This window comes from Dioscorea cayenensis, chromosome 13 (genome assembly GCF_009730915.1).
Source record: "Dioscorea cayenensis subsp. rotundata cultivar TDr96_F1 chromosome 13, TDr96_F1_v2_PseudoChromosome.rev07_lg8_w22 25.fasta, whole genome shotgun sequence".
NCBI lineage: Eukaryota > Viridiplantae > Streptophyta > Magnoliopsida > Dioscoreales > Dioscoreaceae > Dioscorea > Dioscorea cayenensis.
This window is the reverse complement of record NC_052483.1, coordinates 5,322,317-5,335,351: the sequence shown is the minus strand read 5'-3', so window position 1 is coordinate 5,335,351 and position 13,035 is coordinate 5,322,317. Positions and strand designations below refer to the sequence as shown.

The following is a 13,035-nucleotide window of genomic DNA, read 5'->3' as shown; positions in this document are numbered from 1 at the left end:
TTTCCCTTCCTGCTCACCTTCCCTTTAGCAAAGCCAATTGTCTCACCTGGTTGTTTCCTCCTGTTCATTGTTTTCTTGCCTTTTTTTCTTGTTTGTAGGTACTGGTGGAATCATGGGCCCTTGATCACTTGTAGGCTAGCAATCCTTATCTTGTGTTGGGTGTAATATGTGGGAATATGTCTCTAAAAATGTGGACACCTTGTAACAGTCTTCTTGGTGGTTCTCTGGTTTGTCTTTATTGTAATATATAGCAGAAAATTGCATGACAACAAGGCAGTCCTGTTAATTGCCATCTCCTACATGTACATGTTCTCTCTTTGTTATTAACTACAAATTGGCCATCATATCCCAAAACTTGATATTCATCTCCTCCAGACCATCTTGTTGTGTATGACCAACTCATCTTCTTTGATTTCTCTAACTTTTTTAAAATCTTAGGGCAATAATCTGTGGTGCATTTTTGCATAGCATCCCTCTTTCTTTGAATCCTAATCATTAGCTTTGTTCTAATGATTTTATTCATTGTAATGATGCCCTTTGTTCTAGCATCAAGTATCTGACTATTAAAGCACGTACATAAATTATTCAAAAGCATGTCACATTTAAATTGTGGTTTAAATTATGCCCTACACCAATGTTTAGGATCTATATTCTTCAAGAACCTGTGAGCTTCAAGAGACATAACTTGTAGGATTTCCATTTCCCTATAATAGACAAGAATATAACTTGCCCTAGCACATTTCCACATTTGGTCCTTAAGGACTTTTCCTTTGAAACTGTTTCTGAAGTTTGTATGGATGTGTCGTACACAATATCTATGTTCACTATTTGGAAATAATTGCTCTAAGGCAGGTATGAGGCCCTATGGTTAATTTATTTATTAAATCAGGACCATTAAACAGAAAAGAGAAAGGGAAAACATGAAAACAAAATAAACATAATCAGAATTTAATATAGATCAGAGAGGAAAAATATTTCATAGAAGGGTGAAGAAATTAAATCAGCAGGACAGAAATGGGATATGCATTACCTTTTGCCTGTCACTCATGAAACACCAATGGTGGATGTTAACTATCTCGCAAATCATTGGCCAACAACTCTAGAAACCAATTCCAGTTCTCAAAATTTCTCTATCTACACAGCTGAAAGCAGCTGCCCTCCAAATAAATTCTTCAGAAAACACCCATCTAAGGAGATGACCTGCCTGCATCCTATCAAGAAACCTGATTTTAGAGGCCCCAAGCAAACATACATACCTTCAAATTGCCCTTCACTACATTTAAATATCACTGTTGATCTTGGCTGTGTCCTCATGAGTTCAAGTCTGTATTCATACAATCTTCTCATCTGATAGCTTTCATCACCGTCTAGGAGGCTTTTTTCAAGACATGTGAACATGGCATTAAGGCCAAAAAGTACAAACAAGTCAGTTACAACAAGCACAACTAAAAATGGTAATCTTTGTAACTGGTATTTTTCAGCAAATGAAACTAAATGCAGAAAGATGTAATAAAATATAAGCCTTACATCCTTGCGATGGCCTTAGCCCTCCAAGCTTTGATCCTGCTTATATTAACTTCTTGATTGGACTTAACTGCTTGAATAATTCCTGGTATTGACCATGAAGGATCTGCACGAAATTGGTCCATATATTCCTTTGCAATCCACTGTTCACTGACACGTCAAACATTGTGATCACGAGTACATTCATGCTTCAAAATACCTGATTTAATCTGAATTGTGTTTCTATCAATTACCATTGGTGCAGCCCATAAATAAAAAGGACATCCTTTCCTACAATATGCCTTTGCACCTCTTTTTATTATTGGGCCTAAAGTTCATGACACATCTATTCTTAATACCATAATTTCTAACAGCCTCCCTGAACTGCTTGAAACTAGAGAACTTCATCCCAATCTTGAAATGGGGATCCTTCATATCACAGTCCTAATTGAATTCTGCATACTTTGGTTTGTTTGGTTCTAATTGTTCCTCATCTGTTGAAGAACAGGAACTCAAGTCATCGGATGAAGCATAATCTGATTCAGCATCCACCACAGGTATATGCATAGGGACAGAACCACTATCAGCAATAACTCCCTCCTCCTCACCCTCCTCTTGGCTATTGAAACTATATTCTGAGTCATGCAGCTCACTGCCCTCGTCTAATTCCTTATCATCATCAGCTTCTTCCTCTGTTGCATTACCACCTTTTATATTTCCTGCTTCACTTTCTTCAACATTACCCAAATGATCTTTTTCTATGATTTTTTTCTACATTTTTCAATTGATGCATTTCCTTCTTTCTTGTTCCTAACAGCATTAACCTTCACAGCACCACTGTCAGAGGATGATACCTTAGCATACAAATTTATTACTTTGGTGTGATTCACAGTCATTGCCATTGCTAGTGCGTCTGCATCATTAATTATTTCTCTTAAACCCATTGTGTTGTTGTTAATGTCTAACCACCAGAACCTACAACCATCAACTATTAATCACATCTCCTTTGCCATGTCTACAAGTTCTAATCTAGATATTTTATCCGCGAAACAATAATCTGCAAACCCAGCTAGACTACGGGCCATTTGTGCACATCATCATCTGTATATTGCAACTTAATAGTGAAGTATTCACTGTTGGGCGCTGAAAAAATTTGTTTGTATTAACCAATCAATAAATTTGTTTGTATAACCCAATCAATAATATTGTTTGTACTCAGCTATACTAGCATTATCTCACTAAAATAAATACAAATACAACTACAATAGTATATGAAGATACTTTAATTTCTGTTCATGAATACATATGTATATATATATATATTTATATGCAACTTTGGAAAATGCCTAACATATTTTAAGAGAACATAACATTGCAATGTACAAAATAAAACAAACCATACAGACTTGCATAAGTAAATGGTATTCATATGAGTTTGCAACTAACAAATTAAACTTTGTAGTATTTTAAGAGAACATAACATTGACAATTAAGGTAACAAACATCTACTAATAATTAACAAGTTTGCATTAGAATTAAGCTTTACAGGTTCATATCTTTAGTGGGTACTAAACTATGCCCAAATTTCATTGAAGGTATTACCCCTATTTCTCCTTATCTATGTGGGGACCATTTGTGTGGGTGCTTTTATATTTATAATGGAATTGATGACTTCTCACACATACACAGACAATATATATATACTCCCCATAAAAAGCCAACGTCTCGTACCTTCAATTATACAACAATTCATTTCTACAACATATAAATAGCTCACATCCAAAACCAGAGAATATACACCATGTAAGAGTCTTCCAAAAAGGGTGCTCTGGTTCTTCAGGCAATAAAAACAAAAATACTACTGGTATTCACTACTAATGATGAAATTTAGGATTTATCTTCATCTCATGTAATAGGGCAAGGCATCAATTGATGATCAATTAGTTTGCCCTAAATCTAATTTCAAAATATTTGTCTCATAAACTTATGATAGCTTGGTGGTTCCTTCCCTAGAGGTCTTATCGCCCAATTGACGTCCATGTATGTCAAGTGTTGTCACTTGTTCTTCTGCGGTCACCGTCACTTGTGAGGGAAGATAGGGAAATATTGTTTGTGGGTGTAGAAAAAAATGTGGAATGCTTGGACTTTGGTCGGCCTAGTCAGGTGGTGACGGGCTGTGACGATGGAAACAAGGGAAGACAGGGAAGAGCGGGAGGGGGAAAGGTGGAGACAAGAGATGGGGCCTGGAGGGTTTTTTAATGGTGACTGATGTGTCCTGTGACGTGGACGTTGACGTGGCATCACCTTGTCCACATCATCAAGTTGCTGACATGTCAACGCCACATAGGAAAATGAGATTATTTTTTGGGGTTGATGTGGCTATTCCGGAGGCCACATAAGCGAAACCTCACTAGATTTTCCTTGGTGCCCTCCCGGTGCAAGTAAATAAATATAAGGTATCCGAAAAGAAACAAATCAAAATTTGGTGCTCAAAGTGAAATTTGGGCATAATAAGGTACCCACTCAAGATTATTACCCAAAGATGTAGCGTATCATATTCAGCTAGTGGGAATAAATATGCCCATGAACCGTTGTCATTATGCGTCTGAGAGGTTGGTTACAGAGTCTATAACATGTTTATATAAAGAGAACCATAGGAGGATAAACAATGAAATATCTACTCCTTATTCTTCACTTTTTTCAGTGATCCCTCCCTTGTCTTCTCCTTCCTCCTCCCTCTCTATTCTCCACCTTTAAGCCATTGATACAATGATATCAAAAGTTAATGATCAAATATCAATTCAGAACTCAAAAGCATAATTGGAAGATGGGTGACAAATAATGTTTGAAAAATGTTCACTATCTTTCTTTTTTTTTTGTAAGTAAAAAGTAAAACCTCTAATACGAATCAAACTTCAACGACGACAACAAAAAAAAAAAAGACAATCAAACTTCAAGGGTACCAGTGTCACTCAAAATTTAACACCATCGCAGAAATATTGAAACAAGAAAAAACTGTAGACATTGTATCCCGTATTCAACAAGCATACTCTCATAGCAAAACAACATTCACAGGCACAAATAGAAAGATCAAATTCCTCTATCAGCATAGATCAGATGAACTAGATTAAAAAATTCACTAAGAGCCATATAGCTTCGCAAATTAAAATTCATTCAAAGATAAAAACCAGCGATTGAAAATTCAGGAAGTCATGGTATTATATCCAAAGAAACAATCTAATGCATAAAATTATACTGAAAGAATGACAATAAAGAATCAGTTGTTACAATCTTAAAGAACTTCTAACCGAGTAATATCCTTGTAATTTTATTCAAATAAAAAAAAACAAAAATGAATGTTATAGATCCAGTAAAAACAACCTCAAGACTGACAGTTCTCCAAAGAAAAAAATGCATATCGAAAAACATCATACATTATTGCACATATTATCTACAGAACCAAAAACCAAAACAAGCTAATAAATTGGCACATGTTGCAAGGTTGACAATTTCTGCAAGTTATACTCATAGAATACCATTTTACTGTATAAAATTACCTCTGTAGTTCCAAAGAAAACTACGCTCTTTTCCTCTGAAAGGATGTATTAAGAAATATCTCAAACTACTTGAATTCTTGAAGTAAACAAAAAACTCAAAGCAGGGATGACCAATATCATCTGACACGTTGGTATAACCTTTTAAAGATTAAGCGACAAATTTTTTTGTGTTCAATGTATACACTTCCCAACTTCTGTTGCTATGGTCCCTAAGTTTAAAGCCAACAAATTTACACTGTAAGCTCATTTTTATCAATTTTGCAAATAAATATAGGAGAGCACAATGGATTGCATACATCCTACTTTCGACAACATAAAATTAAGTGCCAAAAACTACAATAGAAAAAAACCTGAACAAGTACCGGTAATCATCGGTGAAGGGAGCTAGAGCGGGCAATCACAAATATTCTGTGTATCAGTTACAATTTTTAACTAGCCTACAATTGAAGCTTTGGAGAATGATCTTGGAGTGTTTTTAAAAGTTCATGGCATGAAAAGTCCATTCTTTCTGTGACTTCTTTTGAAAATGTTGGTAAGTGTTTCAACAATTCTCGATGTTCCTCATCACTGTACAGAGAATTCAAGATAGTTGAAACGATTTTCGCATCAAGAACCACACCACTGGACGCCATATGGTGAAGCAAGTCAACAAATTCTGCCATTTCACCGTGCCTTTTGAAGGCCCGAAGTAGCGAATCATATACAACAACATCTAGAGAGAAGCCATTACTGACCGTTTGCCGAAGCAGTTTTTTAAGCTTCATCCAGGTGCCCTGACTTTGCAAATCTGTTTATTAACACAGAATATGATACTTGATCTGGCGACCCACCCCTCTGTAGCAAATCTTCCAGCAATTCTTTTGCAGCTTCAAGATTTCCAGCTCTGCACAATCCGTCAATTAATGTCGTAAAAGATATAACATCTGGCCTGCAGTTATTATCCTCCATTTCCACGAAACAAACTCATAGCTTGATCAACCTTATGCTTCTTGCACATCAGGGCCATAACAGTATTGTAATCATGCAAAGTAGGCTTCATCGCACTAGTTTTCATTTCATTTAAAAGCTTCTCTGCAGCATCAAGCTGCCTCATCTTACAGAGCCCATTGATCATAATACTATAAGTGTAAGAGTTTGGTACCAACCCAAGAAAAGTCATCTCCTTCTGCAGCAGCATTGCCTCATCAGCCTTGTGAGTCCTGAGTAAACCATCAATGAGCAGATTATAAGTGACAGGATTATGATCATACCCTCTCTGCACCATTTTTTCCCGAAGATCCAAGGCCTCATTGACTCGATAATTCTTACACAACCCATGTATAAGCGTATTAAAACTCTTCACATCCGGTTCAACTACACGCTTCCCATCAAGCATTTCCTTGAGCAATTTCATCGCCTCATCAACTTTATGCACAGCACAAAGACCAGCAATCATCGAGTTATAAGTCACCACATCTGGGGCATTCCCGCTCTCCATCATCTTCTCCAAGAATCCATAAGCATGCTCAACCAACCCCTCTTTGCAGAACTGATTGATCAAAACATTATATGTAACCAAGCATGGCTTCTCCCCTTTCTCCACCATTAGTCCCAACAATCTCATAGCTTCCTTCACCCTCCCCTCCTTGCAAAGGCCATCTATCAAACCAGTATAAGTCACCACATCAGGACGTATCCCCCGCCTGGCCATCGAATCCAGCATCTCCATCGCCTCCTCCCACCTACCAATCTTCGAAAGCCCATGGATCAAACAAGTGAAACTAACCACATTAGGAGAAACACCATTCTTGGACATTTCATCAAACACCTTCAATGCATTGTCCACAAGACCAACATTGCACATACCACTTATAAGAGCACTATAGACAAAAACATCAGGCTCAAGACCTCTCTTCTGCATCTCATCCAGCAAGCTCAGAGCTTCCCCTGTTCTACCAACCTTACAAAGGCCGTCAACAACAATGGTGTAACTCACAACAGTAGGAGAGAAATCCAATTTTTTCATCTCAGCCCATAAATCCATGGCTTCTTCAAGCCTCTTCTCTTTGAAAAGGCCACTAATGATGGTGTTATAAGTAACAACATCAGGTGGAAGACAAGTGTTTCCCAGTTCCCGAAAGAGCAGCAAAGCAGAAGTCACATTGCGAGCATTGACGAAGGATTTGGTGAGGTGATTGAGGAGTAGAGTGTTGATGGGATGCCCATGCTTAACGAGGAAGGCGAAGACAGCGAAAGGTTGTTTAGTGTCGCGGTTGTGGAAGAAGCGTTGGAGGAGATCAAGATGGTTTGGAAAGGAGACGGAGGGTAATGGAGAGGAGGATGATGGAGAGGATGATGGAGGGGAAGAGGTGGAGCGAGAGAAGAAGGATACCAGGGATCTCACAGGATGGCTGGCGGTGGCGGTGGGAGCCTTCAACCGAGACATGGTATCATTCACCGCTGCATGAATACGGAAGATTTTGCGCTCGATTTTCCAAATAACTATTATTCCAAATCAAATTTACATTAAATTACTTAAACCTGCTTTTGAAAATTTTCTTTTGTTGCCCTCAACGCTAGTGGATTATGCATGTTTGTTGCTACTTTTTGGGTTGTTTGGTTAGCAATAATTCAAATTATATGTAAGTAGATTTACAGTGAAAACAAAAATACTGTATTTTAATTTACATAATTATTGTTTGATTTACTGTAAGTGAAAATATTATATTTACTTTTTATGTGTTTGATTTGATGTAGTGTGAGAAGTATGATCACCATGTAAGTGGTATGATGAGATTATTTCCATTACTTTTTATTACTAATTATTTAATACTTGTCATACAAATTAATTTAAACTAAAATAATTAATTAACTTTAAATGTAAAAATATTAAATATTTAGTTTGTAAAAATTTAACATTAAATTTAATCAACAAGTAATTTTTTAACATAAATTTATATTATAAAATTTTAAATCAAAATATAAGATCATTAAAATTCTATTAAAAAAATTATTAAGTTATCTCTAAACTAGCCTTGAAGATGAATTAGATGGTTAAAAAAAAAGACACTGGTTCTAACTTTCAAAATCACATCATAAGAATTTCAGCAGGTGAACACAAAGGAGACTGAAAGCAAAGAAATCACTGGTCTAGACCCATAACTCAACAAACATCAATAACTACAGTTTTGAATTTCATTTCACAAAACAAATAACATTAAAAGTATCTCATATGATTCAACTAGTTTCATAATTCATCTGCATCACCTCTAACGAGATCAAACCTTTACAAGCAACGATATATAAAGGAAACATATCAAATATCAAAAAAAAGAAAAGGTAATTCAGCCATGGATCAACAAGAAGTAAGAGCAACAATAATCACAACAAAAAACAATGAAAAACCATATATCGAACTAAAATCAAGAGAGAGTAAAAGCAAAAACCAAAACAACAGATCTGATCAATTACCTGTGAGGAGATCCTGACGGGTCCCTTCAATCTATTCTTTTTCTCTCTCCTCACAAGATCTACACATACTACGATCAACCAAAACATCATTAAAATGCGATTCCAAACAATCAAACAAACAAAATCAATTGATCGAGAGGAAAAAAAGCAAATCAATTGATCTAGAGAGAGAGAGAGAGAGAGAGAGAGAGAGATCTCGCCCACCTGCTCGTCGCCGGTGATGGAGGAACTCTTTGGTGCCGAAGGCCATCGCCAGTGGTGGAGATCGTCATCGTTGCTATAGGGCGTCGTCGGTGGTGGAGCTCGTTACCATTGGTGGAGAGTCTGAGTCAGTGTTTGCTTTTATTGTTCAAAATGTGGTGAGGTGACCGTAAAGCTTTTGTTTTGCAGTATTTTAACTCACAGCAAAAGTTGTTGTGAGTTAAAATGCTGTAAAATGGGGGTCTCATGTAAAACTTTTCCCAGGTAAAAGTAACTTTTACATTAAACCAAACACCTAAAAGGAAATTTCACATGTAAAACTTTTTACATCACACCTACTTACATATAACCAAACAACCCCCTTTTTTTATTCTATTTGTTTGTATGGATCTTCAATCCTTAATTTAATACATTTGCGGTTGATCTACTTTATAAAAATAAAAATTTTAATGCTCCTCATCTGCTTCCTCTTTCCCATCAAAAAGATTATAAATAGATTATTGAAATAGTCACAGTCACCTAACTATTTACTCACCACTATTTAAATCATTAAATTATAAAAAATTTTAGTTAGACACCATAATTTTAGATTCAGATTTAATTGGGTCACCGAGGGCTAACTCCATTAACAACATGCTGACGTAGTATGCCACATCACGCCCTCTATATCAGCATTCCACGTGTACAATAAATTAAATTAAACAAAAGACATTTACGAGAGACCGGGCCACCTTAGTGAGACCAAGAACAGAACTTATCACTCATCAATTGGTGAGATGGTGAGACAAAAGGCTTAAGTTGCGGGTTCAACTCGGAGGGAGTATGAAATATCTGACTAAGCAAAACAATACCTAACTTGTTATGAGTTCTATTTTGTGTCTCACTGAGGTGGGCCGGTCTTCTCATAAAAAACACCCCTTTTTTTATGAGAGGCCGGCCCACCTTAGTGAGACCCATAACATAACTCATCATAAGGAAGGTATTGTTTTTGCTTAATCGGCCATTTTACACTCCCTTGGAGTCAAACTCGCGACTAAGCCTTTTTGTGTTCAACTCGCTACGATAGGAAGAAGAGAGGTTATCGGATTCGGGTTTGAGAGAAAGAGGATCTGATAACCTCCTTTTTTGTGTTCAACATTTTTTAATTGTTTTAATATTTTCAATAATATTATAATGTAAAAAAAGCCACGTAAGCCAACACAGACGACAACAATAACCTCCATTACCCAAGTATATTTAACTGACCCAATCAAAAAAATTAAAGGGACTAAAAAGAATCAAATTAGAGCAGAGGGACTAAAAGAGTAGAGTCACATAAGTAGATGGACCATTTAGGGTATTTTACTTATATATCTTAGCTTAAGGCTTCACCTATATTAGTACATTATAATTAAATTACTTGATTTCATGACAAAATAAGGAAAAAAAAAGAAACATATGAGTATATAAAATCTGGATAATTAAAATGGAGTTATAATTCTATCCTATTTGAATATACTTAAAATAATTCATCTTAATTAATTTATACAAATTCTACCTTGATGGGATTATTACATACTTCTGGTTCAACTATCCTTATTTGTGTTATTGGATTTATGGTAAATCTACTCATGCCATTCTTGAAGATATCATAAGCATCGGAGATGTGTTTTTTTTTAAGATCTTCCATCAACTCTTCACTTGATTCTTTTCAATCTTGACGTTGAAATTCTTTGCAAGTTCATCAACAATATTATCATAAGGCATGGAAATGAAAGTGGAATTCACTTTTAACCCCACGTTATATTGGTTTAGAAATGCATCAACTAACGCTGCATCCATTGCAAGTGTCCATACTAGCATTTTTAATGTGCTTCCTTCCCCCACGCCATTCTTTTTGCATGGCATGTTGTTCAAGGCAAAATAATACACATGCATATAAAATTAAAATAAAGAGAAGCATTACTTTCATAGTAACAAATTTATTAGAATACCAAACCTCAATAAGTTATACATTAAAACCTACAACATCCTTAGTTCAAAGGAGATCAAACATAACAAATAATATGAAATAAAACACAACAAACAAGCAAAAGGAAAATTAATATAGAGACAAAGTTAATTAAGACTACAGATTCTTGTGATGTGTAATCTCTCCACATTGCAATAGACAATTCGTCTCTTAAACGCTCTCTTTGCTTAGAATCTTCACTACTAATTCTATATGTACAATATCCATCATAAGTTACTTCTTCGCTTGCTAGTTTTGCATCAACCTCTGCTATAAGGTCATCATCCGAATCCACATACATCAAATAATTATGTAAAATACAACAATATAAAATTATTGAATTTCTGAGTTTGCACTCCATAGCGGGGCATCATAAGCATTTAAAATTATAATGAACCATTTCTTCAAAACCCCAAAAGCTCATTCAATCACATTATGCAATGATGGATGATGGAGATTAAATAATTCACGATAATCTTGTGGAGGACTTCTTGATGAATACTCTTTCAAATGATATCACACACCCCTATAAGGTGTAATTAGTCCTTTTGATAACATGAATCTAGCATCTACAGGTAATATTTTCTTGAATTGATACACATATATTAATAAAGCTTTACTTTAAACCAAATAAACACATTTAAGGTAAAAAAGGGGGAAAACCCAAATAACAATTGATTTACCAGTAGGAATTTTTAGATTATTCTTTCTTCTCAACGCATCTTTTATAATTCTAGAATTCGATGTAGTTCCTCACATCCAGTAAGCACATACATAAATTTTAAGTCAAATGTGCATCCTGCCAGGACCTTTTGTGTTGGATAATCTTTCCTACCACGGTACTTAAGAGCATCTTCATTAGCGACTTTTACAAGTATATGTGTGCCATCAATTGCACCAACACAATCCTTATATATGAACATTGTATAATATATAAATATTAGAATTTATGTTTTTATCAACTATGTGAAATGGATGTATATATGTTAACATTTATAAAAGTTTACCATGAAGTATGGAAAAAATCTTTCATTGCAAAGAATCTCAGGAAGGACAGTTACACCATTAGGTTGGATAAGGAATTTATCTTCTACCTGGAATATAGCTTTTATCACATTATGCAAATGACGACTAATAGTCTCCCCTGAATGTAGAAACCAGAAGTTTACTTCACGATTCTTGGTACTATATGTTAGTATATATGGAGTATTCGCAAGTTGTTCTTCCACACTTGCCTATCATGTAGGTCTTAGGCCACCTTCCCTCTCTAACATTTTTGCTAATCTCAAAAATTCAGGAGGTCCCATTCTCACTATATTATGATCAGACTGACTATTCATAATACGACTTATTATCTCATCTATTCCATTCTCTTTATGAGCTCATTGTATAAGTAATTTTCTTTTAACGAAAATGTTTTTGGATGAATTGCCATTGACTAACAAGACAAATGAAATGAGCTACCATAGTTTAAAGGGTATTCCACCAGCCTATCACTTTGTCATTGTCCATCTAAATTTGATGAAAATATAAATTATGAGAATTATTTAACCAATCATGTTAAAAAATCAACACTTATAATTACTTGTTAATGACAAGTGTAACAAACTTAAAGGAACAAGAATAAATTACAAAACTAGATTAAATATAAGAATTATTTATTAATGGTTAGAATTTCACTTGCAATTCTTGTAAACTTCTGTTTCTACAATTGCATAAATCCTTCTCCTGTGGAAATCAAAATATTGAGAAAATAAATATTTTATAATGTTTAGAAAAATGTATGGAAAGGCAAATTAGAATGGAACAGAGTATTTTATAATATATGGAGAGACAATCATTAATGTATGGAATAGAGTATTTTATAATGTTTAGAAGATTGTAACAACAAATTAGAAATGTTGTATTTTAATTAAGACATAACGAGTTTAAATTAGATTAATTAGTGTTGAGATTCTTATTAATTTAATTAATTAGTGTTGAGATTCTAATTAATTAATTAATAAGAACTACTATCCTAATTAATAAGAACTGTTAAATGAGACTAACGAGTTTAAAATGTTGTAATTTAATTAGAATGTTATTATTATCTTAATTATTCTAATTATTATCCTATTTAGTATTATTATATTTTATAAACTAAGATAACAAGGTTTCTATTCAAATGCAATATAACAACACAAATGCAAGAATTTTTTCTATTCAAATAAATCAATGAAGATAAATTTTTACTCAAATTAAATTAACTAAGATTACTAATAGGTTGTATATATGAAAAAAATTACACCAAAATGGCTTAAAATTGAAAGGAGAAAAAAAAAAATCAAGGCTTAC

The 13,035-nt window shown here is 34.6% G+C and overlaps 1 protein-coding gene and 1 pseudogene across 1 annotated transcript; both read right to left on the bottom strand.

The window, feature by feature from the left end:
• Positions 1–5,202: 5,202 nt before the first annotated feature.
• Positions 5,203–6,039, bottom strand: LOC120274519 (annotated as a pseudogene).
• On the bottom strand, positions 5,985–7,524 carry LOC120274518 (pentatricopeptide repeat-containing protein At4g28010-like). The gene has a single exon (XM_039281063.1). It carries the CDS (start codon positions 7,483–7,485, stop codon positions 5,998–6,000), a length of 1,488 nt encoding a protein of 495 aa, XP_039136997.1. The 5' UTR covers positions 7,486–7,524; the 3' UTR covers positions 5,985–5,997.
• Positions 7,525–13,035: the final 5,511 nt, after the last annotated feature.